The sequence below is a fragment of the Lissotriton helveticus genome, chromosome 5_1 (assembly GCF_964261635.1).
Source record: "Lissotriton helveticus chromosome 5_1, aLisHel1.1, whole genome shotgun sequence".
NCBI lineage: Eukaryota > Metazoa > Chordata > Amphibia > Caudata > Salamandridae > Lissotriton > Lissotriton helveticus.
The window spans coordinates 3,183,859-3,196,512 of NC_136065.1; the positions used below are offsets into that span (position 1 = coordinate 3,183,859).

A 12,654-nucleotide genomic window follows, 5' to 3' on the forward strand; every position below is an offset into this window, starting at 1 on the left:
TGTGGCGGTGAAAAAGACACAAAAAGTTGTTTTGTTTTACGAAACGATTGTGTTCTTTCGATATAGTACAGCAGTGCTCTTTTGATGTCTAAGGTGTGTAGAGTTCTTTCTGCGACTGTTTGAGGCTGCGAGAAGAATACGGGCAGCTCAACGGATTGATTTAGATGGAATGGTGAAATGACTTTAGGCAGGAATTTAGGATTAATACAAAGAACCACTTTGTTATGAGGCATTTGCAGAAAAGGTTCTTGAAAGGTGCTTGTAGTTCACTAACCCTTCTAAGAGAAGTAATTGCTACCAGGAATGCTACTTTCCAGGTTAGGAATTGCAGTTCACATTTATGTAGTGGTTAAAAGGGAGGACCCATTAACCTTGTAAGAACAATGTTCAGGTTCCACACTGGTGCAGGTGGCGTTCTGGGAGGAATTATTCTTTTAAGTCCTTCCATGAAAGCTTTAATAGCTGGTACTCTAAAAAGAGACAGATGTTGTCTGTTTTGTACGTATGCTGCAATGGCAGCAAGGTGTAGTCTGATAGACGTATAGGCTAGGTTACACTTTTGAAGGTGTAACAGATATCCTATGATGTGTTGGATAGACACGTCTAAGGGATCTATTTGGTTGTTTTGGCATTATATGACAAAGCGGTTCCACTTAGCAGCACAACATGCTCTGGTAGTGGGACGTCTAGCTTCTTTAATGATGTTCATGCATTCTGGAGGAAGGTTGAGGTAACCAAACTCTATGACCTCAGGAGCCAGATCGCTAGGTTGAGCTGAGCTGGGTCCGGGTGTCTGATTTCTCCATGGTTCTGCGTTAATAGGCGTGGAGATAGATTTAGTTTTTGATGTGGCACCACAGACATTTGCAGCAGCGTGGTGTACCACGGTTGTCTGGCCCAAGTTGGAGCGACTAGAATGAGTGTCAGGGAATGTTGTTGTAGTTTGCGTACCACTAACGGAAGTAGTGGGAGAGGAGAAAAAGCGTACGCAAATAGTCTTGACCAGTTTATCCATATCGCATTGCCCTTGGACAATGGGTGAGGGTATCTGGCGGCAAAGTTTGGGCATTTTGCATTTTCGTGGGTGGCAAAGAGGTCTATTTGAGGTTGTCCCTACATTTGGAAGAACGGATGAAGAACTTGTGGATGAAGTTGTCACTCGTGGATCTGCTGTGTTTGTCGACTTAGCAGATCTGCGATAGTGTTTTGTACTCCTGGGACTTGTTGGGCTAAGAGGAAGATTTTTAGCGGTATAGCCCATCTCCATATCTGCTGTGCTAACTGAGAGAGCTGCAGAGAGTGTGTCCCCCCTTGTTTGTTTATATACCACATAGCTGTCATATTGTCTGTGCGGACTAAGACATCCTTGCCTGACACGAGTTTGAAATGCTTTGAGAGCTAGAAACACGTCTAGCAACTCCAAATGATTGATATGGAGTAATTTTTGTTGCGGTGTCCACCTGCCCTGCATGGTGTGAGGCAGTAGATGGGCTCCCCACCCGGAGAGCGATGCGTCCGCTGTCGTGACTACTTGCGGAACTGGCTCTAGAAATGGTCGTCCCTTGGAAAGGTTTTGGTGTTCTATCATTGCAGAGAACGATGAGTCCGACCGTCTACCAACACTAGGTCTGTTAAATGACCTTGAGCCTGGTTCCATTGGCGTGCTAGGCACTCTTGAAGTGGACGCATTTGCAGTCTTGCGTGAGGTACTACTGCTATGCAAGATGCCATCATTCCTATGAGTTGCATGAACACTCGAGCTGGCAGCGAGTGTTGCGGTTTGAATTTCGTTAGGAGAGTTTGTACACTTGTTATCCTGGCTGGAGAGGGATAGGCTAGTGTTAATTGGGTGTTTATTGTAGCGCCGAGATATTGTTGTATGTGCGAGGAGTGCAGGCGCGATTTGATGTGATTTACCGTGAATCCTAAGTTGTGAAGCAGTTGAATAGTAGCTTGAGTGTTTTGCACACACTGTTCGTATAAGCTGGCTTTTATGAGCCAGTCGTCCAGATATGGGACGACGTGAGATGCTGTCTTCTTAAGTGTGCTGCTACTCCTGCTATACAAAAGGGGGTGGTGATGGACGGAGCATCTGAACCAATCAAACACTCACACCCAGTCAACAGATCTGGGTTTAGTCCATGACCGTTCTTTAGCCCACTCTGCCACCCCAGTTCAGACAAGGCCATATGCAAATCAGTCTGACCCTGTGCCTCATGGGAACAGTCCAGCCCAAACTGCCAAGCCATGCCTTCCCTGGAAACAAGCTTCCGCGGACCGGTTTCTGGCATTTCAGCCGTCTTCAGCCCGGCTTGCTTGAATCCAGTGGCAAAGTGAGCAAGGGACTCACATCTGAGCATACCCTGCCAACTTATGGCAAACAAAGTGGTACAAAAGGAGGTGGTGATGGACGGAGCATCTGAACCAATCAAACACTCACACCCAGTCAACAGATCTGGGTTTAATCCATCACCGTTCTTTAGCCCACTCTGCCACCCCAGTTCAGACATGGCTTGGCAGTTCGGGCTGGACTGTTCCCATGAGGCACAGGGTCAGACTGATTTGCATATGACCATGTCTGAACTGGGGTGGCAGAGTGGGCTAAAGAATGGTGACGGATTAAACACAGATCTGTTGACTGGGTGTGAGTGTTTGATTGGTTCAGATGCTCTGTCCATCACCACCCCCTTTTGTACTGCTTTGTTCGCCATAAGTTTGCAGGGTATGCTCCGATGTGAGTCCCTTGCTCACTTTGCCACTGGATTCAAGCAAGCCTGGCTGAAGACGGCTGGAATGCCAGAAACCGGTCCTAGGATGCTTGTTTCCGGTCCAGAGAAGACATGGCTTGGCAGTTTGGGCTGGACTGTTCCCATGAGGAACAGGGTCAGACTGATTTGCATATGGCCATGTCTGAACTGGGGTGGCAGAGTAGGCTAAAGAATGGTGATGGATGAAACCCAGATCTGTTGACTGGGTGTGAGTGTTTGATTGGTTCAGATGCTCCGTCCATCACCACCCCCTTTTGTACCGCTTTGTTCACCATAAGTTGGCAGGGTATGCTCAGACGTGAGTCCCTTGCTCACTTTGCCACTGGATTCACGCAAGCCTGGCTGAAGACGGCTGGAATGCCAGAAACCGGTCCTAGGATGCTTGTTTCCGGTCCAGGGAAGACATGGCTTGGCAGTTCGGGCTGGACTGTTCCCATGAGGCACAGGGTCAGACTGATTTGCATATGGCCATGTCTGAACTGGGGTGGCAGAGTGGGCTTAAGAATGGTGATCGATTAAACCCAGATCTGTTGACTGGGTGTGAGTGTTTGATTGGTTCAGATACTCCGTCCATCACCACCCCCTTTTGTACCGCTTTGTTCGCCATAAGTTGGCAGGGTATTATCTGATGTGAGTCCCTTGCTCACTTTGCCACTGGATTCAAGCAAGCCTGGCTGAAGATGGCTGGAATGCCAGAAACCGGTCCTAGGATGCTTGTTTCTGGTCCAGGGAAGACATGGATTCGCAGTTCGGGCTGGACTGTTCCCATGATGCACAGGGTCAGACTGATTTGCATATGGCCATGTCACAACTGGGGTGGCAGAGTGGGCTAAAGAATGGTGATGGATTAAACCCAGATCTGTTGACAGGGTGTGAGTGTTTGATTGGTTCAGATGCTCCGTCCATCACCACCCCCTTTTGTACCGCTTTTTTCGCCATAAGTTGGCAGGGTATGCTCAGACGTGAGTCCCTTGCTCACTTTTCCACTGGAATCAAGCAAGCCTGACTGAAGACGGCTGGAATGCCAGAAACCGGTCCTAGGATGCTGGTTTCCGGTCCAGGGAAGACATGGCTTGGCAGTTCGGGCTGGACTGTTCCCTTGAGGCACAGGGTCAGACTGATTTGCATATGGCCATGTCTGAACTGGGGTGGCAGAGTGGGCTAAAGAATGGTGATGGATTAAACTCAGATCTGTTGACTGGGTGTGAGTGTTTGATTGGTTCAGATGCTCCGTCCATCACCACCCCCTTTTGTACCGCTTTGTTCGCCATAAGTTGGCAGGGTATGCTCAGACGTGGGTCCCTTGCTAACTTTGCCACTGGATTCAAGCAAGCCTGGCTGAGGACGGCTGGAATGCCAGAAACCGGTCCTAGGATGCTTGTTTCCAGTCCAGGGAAGACATGGCTTGGCAGTTCGGGCTGGACTGTTCCCATGAGGCACAGGGTCAGACTGATTTGCATATGGCCATGTCTGAACTGGGGTGGCAGAGTGAATGGTGATGGATTTAACCCAGATCTGTTGACTGGGTGTGAGTGTTTGATTGGTTCAGATGCTCCATCTATCACCACCCCCTTTTGTACCGCTTTGTTCGCCATAAGTTGGCAGGGTATGCTCAGATGTGAGTCCCTTGCTCACTTTGCCACTGGATTCAAGCAAGCCGGGCTGAAGACGGCTGGAATGCCAGAAACCGGTCCTAGGATGCTTGTTTCCGGTCAGGGAAGACATGGCTTGGCAGTTCGGGCTGGACTGTTCCCATGAGGCACAGGGTCAGACTGATTTGCATATGGCCATGTCTGAACTGGGGTGGCAGAGTGGGCTAAAGAATGGTGATGGATGAAACCCAGATCTGTTGACTGGGTGTGAGTGTTTGATTGGTTCAGATGCTCCATCTAGCACCACCCCTTTTGTACCACTACTACTGCTAGGCATTTGGTAAACACCCTTGGCGCTGTTGTGACTCCGAATGGGAGCACTTTGAACTGGTAGTGTTGTCCGTCTAGCACAAATCTGAGGTATTTTCTGTGTGCTGCGTGGATGGGAATATGGAAGTAGGCGTCCTTGAGATCTAGAGTGACAAGGAAGTCGGTTAGTACCAGTAATGGGAGGACCTGTTGTAGTGTGACCATATGAAAATAATCCGACTGTATGTAAATGTTTAGAGGCCTGAGGTCTAGGATGGGTCTTAGAGATCCGTCCTTCTTTGGTATTAGGAAATATAGGGAATATACTCCTTTGTTGTTCTGATGCTCTGGAACTATTTCTATTGCATTTTTCTGCCGGAGGGATATTACCTCCTGTCTGAGCAGTGTTAAATGTTCCTGTGACATTGGACGCTGCTTGGGTGGTATGTTTGGGGGGGTAGATGTCAGTTCCAGACAATAACCTGATTGAATTATTTGGAGCACCCACCTGTCTGATGTGATGTTTTCCCAGGCTGGCAGGTACTGTTGAAGTCTTCCCCCGACAGGAGTGGAATGAGGCGGGGGAAGGGGAAGGAAGTCATTGGGCACGGGTAGAGGCAGAGCGGGAGTTGTTATTTTTGCCTCTGTCTTTTGTTATTGTTACCCCTGTACCCACCCCTTTGGTAGCCTTTACTGTAGGTAAACTGTGTAGGGGCTTTGTACGAGGTAGAAGCTGTGTCTGAGGTATATCCCCTGGTGGCACCTCGATAGTTTGAGCGACGAAATGAACGTCTGGGAGCCTGCGACTGCAGGGCTCCCATAGATTTGGCGGTGTCTGTATCTTTTTTCATTTTCTCTAATGATACATCTATCTCGGGTCCAAATAGGTGTTGTTCGTCAAAGGGTTGGTTAAGAATGGCGCTTTGTACCTTGGGTTTGAACCCTGATATGCGCAGCCAGGCGTGTCTGCGTAGCAAGACACTGGTGTGAACTGCCTCAGAGGCCGTGTCTACTGCGTCAATGGCGCACCTAATAGAGGTGTTTGTGATGTTTTTCCCCTCCTGGAGGAGCTTGTTTGCTCTATCCTTGTACTCGTCAGGGAGGTGCCTCATTAGTGACTCTAGCTCATCGTAACGTGCCCGGTCATATCTGGCTAGCAGTGCCTGTGTATTGGCGATACGCCACATGTTTGCTGCTTGAGACGCTGTTCTTTTGCCTGATGCGTCAAGTAGCTTAGACTCCTTATCTGGTGGTGCAGCATCACCTGATGTTTGTGAGTTTGCCCTCTTGCGTGCGTTGGAAACTACAAGTGAGTCTAGTGGTACTGGGCCTTTAATATATGCTGGGTCTGAAGGGGCAGCTTTATATTTTTTTTCGATCCGAGGGTTATTGACCCGAGTTCTGACTGGGTCTTTGAAGACTTCAGGGGCATGCTTGATCACCCCTTTAACCCCTTCGACGCTCATGACGAGCTCAGCTCGTCATGAGGTACACCTCTCGTACACTCATGACGAGCTAAGCTCGTCATGCACCGCAGGTTTTTAAAAACTTCAGCGCACAGCGGGAAAATGCACCGCATGCATGGGGTTAAGCATGGGCAATATGGAGGACGACCTTTGTGCATTATCAAATGTATCCATCAGGAAGTCTATATATATCTACCCCATGATAATGTGCAGCCCTGTGAATCAATTCATTGAACCCTATAGTGTCTTCTGGTGGGGAAGGCCTTGAGGGGTATATGTCATCCTGAGGGACATTTGGGACATCTGGGATGGTATAATTGTCCCACGGGTCTGGGATCCTATAGGCATGGTTGGATCGGGTATGTTACCCCCCATATCGTCAGAGCTATCATCCCTGTATGGTGTGATAGGGGATGCTGGAGAATGATGTGGTGGTGGTGATGGTACAGGCGACAGAGAAGGGGAAGGCGGTCTTAAGGGAGAGGTAGCCATGTCCTTCTTCTTTGAATGCGGAGCTGGAGCTGGTGTGTCCAGTGGTCGCTTTTTTGGAGCCAAAACTAGGTGTCCAGTGACTGGGTCTTTAGCCAGAGTCTTTTGAGCAGGGTCTGGGTAGGATAAATCCACTGCAGGGGATTGATCTTTTGGTGCGGAGGAAGTTTTGTGCAACGAGTTGGCCTGTTTTGGTGTCTTGGCAATGTCTTTCATCTTTTTCGGCTCCGAAGCTTTTTTCGGTTCCGAGTGTTTTTTCGATTCCGGTACGATTTTTGGATCCGATTACCTTTTCGGATCCGATGATTTTTTCAGTTCCGGTGGTGTCTTAAAATCCGAAGCGGGCTTGCTTGGTTCCGGCCTGGGTATCGGCGCCGATGGCTTGGATGTCGGGGCCGTTGTCTTTTTTGGTGCCGGTGTGTGCGCTCCGGCACCGTGTGAAGGTCGACTCGAGCTTGAGTCACCTGAAGGCTTGGTTAGCTTCTTAGCCGGGGCCGAAGGTGGGGCAGTAGAAGCAGTTTGACGGTGTGCACCCGAGCTGGAGGCCGAGGGTGTGACCGGGGCCTTCTGTGTCGAGGAGGGGTCGGGGTCGACGGTCTTACTTACAACCCGCTGCGCTGGAGTTATGTCCTCGACTTCGGAATCGTTTGCTTCGGAGCTGCTGTCGACGTCATGCTGTTCAGGGACGTTGACGCCTTCCTCGAAGATGTCATCCGGAATCGGAGCTGAAGATCTTAGAGTCATTGTTCTCCTCGCTTTTTCGGTCCCGGATAGCCTTTTTGGAGCGGAAAGAGGCACAAGCTGAACAGTCTTTCGCATCGTGCTCCGGAGAGAGACAGAGGTTACACACCTCATGCAGGTCGGTGTGGGGAAACTTCGACCCACATTGTGGACACTTCTTAGATGGCGTCCTTTCCATGAGCTGGAGGTGAGGCCTAGGTAGGCCCGAAGCCCGTTGACGACGCCCGGAATCGAGATCCTCGATGTTTGAAGAGTAGCGTCGACTAAAAAGCGTTCAAAACTTGTTTTTTTAGTTTGGTGAGGATTGCGCGCCGAAGGAAATCGGTTCCAACAAGGGGCGCTGGAAACACATCCGAGCCTGGTGGTGGGAAAAAACAATCTGGGGATGGAGCCGATGCCCATGTGCACTATCATCCTAAGGAGGAGTCACCTATCCGGTGACTCCGAAAGACTTTTTACAACAAAACAAACTGGAAACATGCGTGCCCAACACTAGGTGGTCATCTATGCATAGTGTGTAATCTGCAGCTCATATGCCTCGAACACAATTTTCTCTACCTCTTACTACTTATAATAAAGTGTTAGGAAAAAATCTAAGACGGCATACTTACCTTTTTCGAAGGCCTTAACCCAGAACTCTGCCAAAGTCCCCTTAAAAGAACATGACTCCCTTTCACTTTTGTAAAGGCAGTCATTAGCCAACTCCATGACACCTTGTCATCGGCATGTACCGGGGTACTTTCGTGACATGTTGTGAAACTACTGCAGCAACAGATATCTCCAAGTTAAAATACTTTAAGACTTAACAAATACTTGCCCCTCTTACCTATAGTACCATAAAGGATCATCCGCACACCATAATCTATAATCCTGCCTACATTAATGTGAATCCGACAGGTGTTTCCCCCCCACATGTGAGTACAAAGTCTATGGAAAATGCATTGGTGCACAAAGACGCTTTGGGACCCCCCGCTCCCTTTTTCCTTGCACCCCGTGACAAATCTCTGCCAAATTTTGCATCATCAGCCAATGTGGAAAAAGGAATGGGTCTGCAAGGTTTTGCACAGATTTGTCAAATGGGCGCAAAGTTATTAATGGTCCAAAACCCAAGGAAATCCTGTCTCTAGGAACCCTAACTATAAGTACAGAATGGCTAGCGCCGCTCTGTAACTAAGATCCTGGATTAATTTTTTTCAGGGGAGTCTAGGGCGGGGTGACCTCCATGGATCCCACTAGGGTTTCTTATTCAGAATGCCCTTCGAACCCCAGCTTTTGGTTAAACTCAAACAATTTCCTCAAACCTCTGTGAGGGAAACTTCTGAAATCCGCCGGGATCTACAACATTTCTACCACCAGCATTCCCACAAATCTCCCCATAAAAATGTACTCCCCTTCTGTGGCTGGGCCTAGCGCCAGTGACAGGAACAGATCAAGCTAGAGACCGTATGAAGTCAATATGTTCACCACCGTCACAATCACCCGCTACAGACCAAAGTGCACTCACCATACATCACGGTCACAGAGTCCGGCAGGCTGCTGTGATACACCTCATATCTGTACATTTTCTCATCATCTCCTTCCTGAACTTCCACTGTTTTCTGGGCCTGGTAGGTTCCGTCAGGGTTTGGTAGGATGTCCATCGACTCCCAGGGCATCTCAACACCATTCCTGACCCATTTCACCTCAATGTCTCTGGGATAAAATCCATAAGCGTAGCCGGTCAGAAAGGTGCGACCGCCGTTCTTTCTTCGTGTAACCATTGTTTGAGGGGCAACTGGAAGGAAACGCAATAAGTACAATTACACAACAATCACATTAGGATTTACCCAGTACGCTATTTGCAATTACTTATCAGTAACACTTTTCTTCAGCACATGTTACCCCCCTTTTACGACACTTCCAGGACGCCACGAGCACCCGCACAGAGGAGGAACCTGGGTAGAGGGGCTGCTAGGAGAAGCCTCACCACAGCCATCTTGGATCACAGACTCCACTACATTGGTAGCTCCATCCTACAAAGAGCTGAGGATGCTACTAGGAGCTCAAGGAAAGGACCAAAGACGGTGACAGATGTTGGGGCTCACCCGCAGAGGCTCAATGGAGGCGAAACAAGATGATGCCAGAGTAGTGTCGCTGGATACAGACCCGGTCACGGGATTACAGGGAACCCCCCCATCCAATTTTTATAATTAATTTATCAAACAATTTACCAAGAAGAGGCAGAGGCAATAGGACACCGCACACAACACATACACAGGCTGGTTGTTATTCAAAACACTGTGGTGCTCGAGTCAAGAGGACAAGCTGTCTTAGTCTACAAAACCAGGAGAAGAATCTCTGTCAGATTTAAACAAGATGTGACTCACAACCCACACCCCAATAATTATTTGGTTAATAACACCCTGATTAACCCCAGCAGCAATTGCACAGCAAATGCACAGACTCACAGAATCTCTTTTTGATAAAAGGAGATTCTTTATTCATTTATTCTTTTAAAACATATCATGGATTCTTGCTGTTGCCAACACGTGTTGTACAATAGGACTTCTTCAGGGCTTGTTCAATGTATATCCCAGGGTTTTAAATGAAGATTCTCCCTCCAAAGGTCAAGAGCACCAGAGAGTGCGCGATTGCAACAATCTGAATAGACACCTGAAGTTCCTGCAAACTGGTTCAAGAATGGAGGAAACTAGATGCCCAAAAACTATCAGATATCAACTTTTAAGTTCTTAAATCAATATATGAACAAAGGTTATAATCCAATAATGGATGAGGTCTTGATAATAACAAACCGCGTTGTCCAAAGACAGAACCCGCACAATGTGGCCCACGGTAACTCCCACGCAAGTGGAGTAAATGTAGTTAATTTATCACACGGCATCTTTACCTGTGCTGCATTGAAAGGACTGATAGTAAGAACCAGAAAGCCAAATGGTTTCGATGAACTGAGTTCATGCAAATATTTTTGGAGTAAGACAGACAAATATACAGACAACTCAGAGGCGGTGCAGAGACGCACAGTGGGTCTCACTCCATTACTTAGTGTGTCCGGCCATCTTGTATCAGATGACCTTGCGCGGACTCCAGGCGTGTTTCTGAAGCCTTCAGTGGGGATTGTCTCGCTACCATATAACATTTGGGAAGGCACTGCCAGGCGGGGCTGGCACACATCTGGATGAAAGGTTTTGTAAACTCTAGGCATTTCTATCTGGCAAGGCAGCTGAGGACCACGGCTCCCACATGGAGGCAGACTGCGGGAAGGAGGAACAGGATTCCATGGTATGGAGCCCGATGTTCCCTTGGTGAGGACCATGGATACCACATGGAGGCAGACTGCGGGAAGGAGGAACAGGATTCCATGATATGGAGCCCGATGTTCCCTTGGTGAGGACCATGGCTACCACATGGAGGCAGACCGCGGGAAGGAGGAACAGGAGACCCACAGCATGGACCCGGATGTTGCCTTATTGCTACACAGGACCACAAAGATGTCTGTAGAAACCACTGAAAACACGTCTAAAACAGCCACGGAAGGACAGCACTTTTGATGGCTCTCACCGGGGTGCCGGTGGGACGCCCCTGGGGCTCCAGAGCCCGGAATTAAGGCTGAAAACTCCACGTTGATTCCTTGCCAAGGCAGAGAAAATTCAGAGATATGGAGGAGGGAGTAGCAGGGACTAGTGGCCTTTTTGCTCCCTTGAACCACACCTTTGGGCAGGATGAATTCTGGGACTGGCTTCCCATTGGGGAGGCCATGGAAAAGCTTGGAGTGCACTAGGGAATCCCTCCTCATGACCGGGACTTGCCTAAGGCTTGTTTAATCCACAGGAATTCAGACATTCTCACTTGTACGAGTGGGAGCCGTCCCCAGGTAGTCGTCTATGTACCTATACATGCAGCGTACACCCGGCAGATTACACCTATACATGTAGCATACACCCGGCAGATTACACCTATACATGTAGTGTACACCCGGCACGTACACCTATACATGTAGCGTACCCCCGGCAGAGTACACCTATACATGTAGCATAAACCCGGCAGAGTACACATATACATGTAGCATACACCCGGCAGATTACACCTATACATGTAGCGAATTTTTGTGGAGTGAGGTCCAAAGGTCGTGATTACTGGAATACAGTCCTTAGATTCTTTCGGTTGTCGCTCCAGTAGAGCCTCTCTGGGAGTGTTCAGTGCCCGTTTTTTTGCCTGCTTAACCGATTTTCGGGGGTACGCTCTGGCGATGAGTTTATCAGTAAGTTCTTCAGCCTGTTCCATGTACTGCTAGTGGTTGTGCAGTTTCTCCGATACCTCATGAATTGTCCCACCGGGAGGTTGTCTCGCAGGGCCCTTGGATGGAATGATTTGTAGTGTAACAGCGAATTCTTGTCTGTGGGTTTCTGATGTACTGATGTTACAAGTTTGTTATTTGTGGTACTGATGTCTAAGTCCAGATAAGTAGCTTTGTGCCGGTCCACAGACCAAGTGAATTTGAGACACCTGTCAAGGGTGTTGAGCCATCCTAGAAAACGATCTAGTTTCTCTGGGGTTCCCCTCCAGATGCACAGGATGTCATCTATATACCTCTTCCAGATGACAATGTTCCCCTGGAAGAGATTGGATGCATGATAGATATAATTGGCTTCGAATTGGCCGACATAAATACACGCCAGGCTGGGAGCAAAATTCGCCAGATAGTGAGGAGACATTGGCATATTCTGAGTACCAACTCAATGCGCATGCCACCTCCCAGGTTCGCCTTCAAGCGATCCTCCAGCCTGAAGGATCGGCTGGTCCACACACGACCCCAAGTCAAACTGTCGCATGCTAACCTTCCCCCGGGCCACAACCCCTGTGGAGAATGTAACATCTGTCCATTGACCATGAAAACCAGCTCTATCACTAGGACCAATGGCAGTACCTGGCACCTAAACAGTTTTAGCAACTGCAACACGAGAAATGTGATTTACAGACTATCCTGCCCATGCGGTCTGCACTACATAGGGCTAACCACCAGAAAGATTAAGGTGAGAATTCAGGAACACCTTAGCACACTAAAAACAGCCAAACTTACGACCAAACTGGTACAACATTTCAACAGCCTGAAACACAATCCCAGGGATCTCCGCTGGGTTGTGATAGAGAGAGTTCAAGGAGACCTACACAACATGAGTAACAGACTACTCAAGAAAGAGGCCCGATGGATCTATGAAGAATTAACAAATTAACAGCTGACCAAGGCCTCAACGATATTATTGAGTGGAACAAGGTCGCAATGATCTAGAA

General features: G+C 48.6%; 1 protein-coding gene across 2 annotated transcripts in view; it reads right to left on the reverse strand.

The window, feature by feature from the left end:
- Positions 1-12,654, reverse strand: part of LOC144754046 (H-2 class I histocompatibility antigen, Q10 alpha chain-like) — a 187,638-nt gene that overhangs the window by 56,762 nt on the left and 118,222 nt on the right. The window contains exons 4-5 of one of the 2 annotated variants that reach the window (XR_013594635.1): positions 6,219-9,139; positions 6,037-6,141 (exon numbers count right to left, since the gene is read on the reverse strand). Coding sequence is in view for 1 of the 2 variants with exons in the window: in XM_078641558.1 (XP_078497684.1) it covers positions 8,870-9,139 (270 nt within the window). In the remaining variant the exon portion in view is untranslated. Of the gene's footprint in view, positions 1-6,036; positions 6,142-6,218; positions 9,140-12,654 lie in introns of those variants that run through there. The other variant, XM_078641558.1, reaches the window with a different exon arrangement.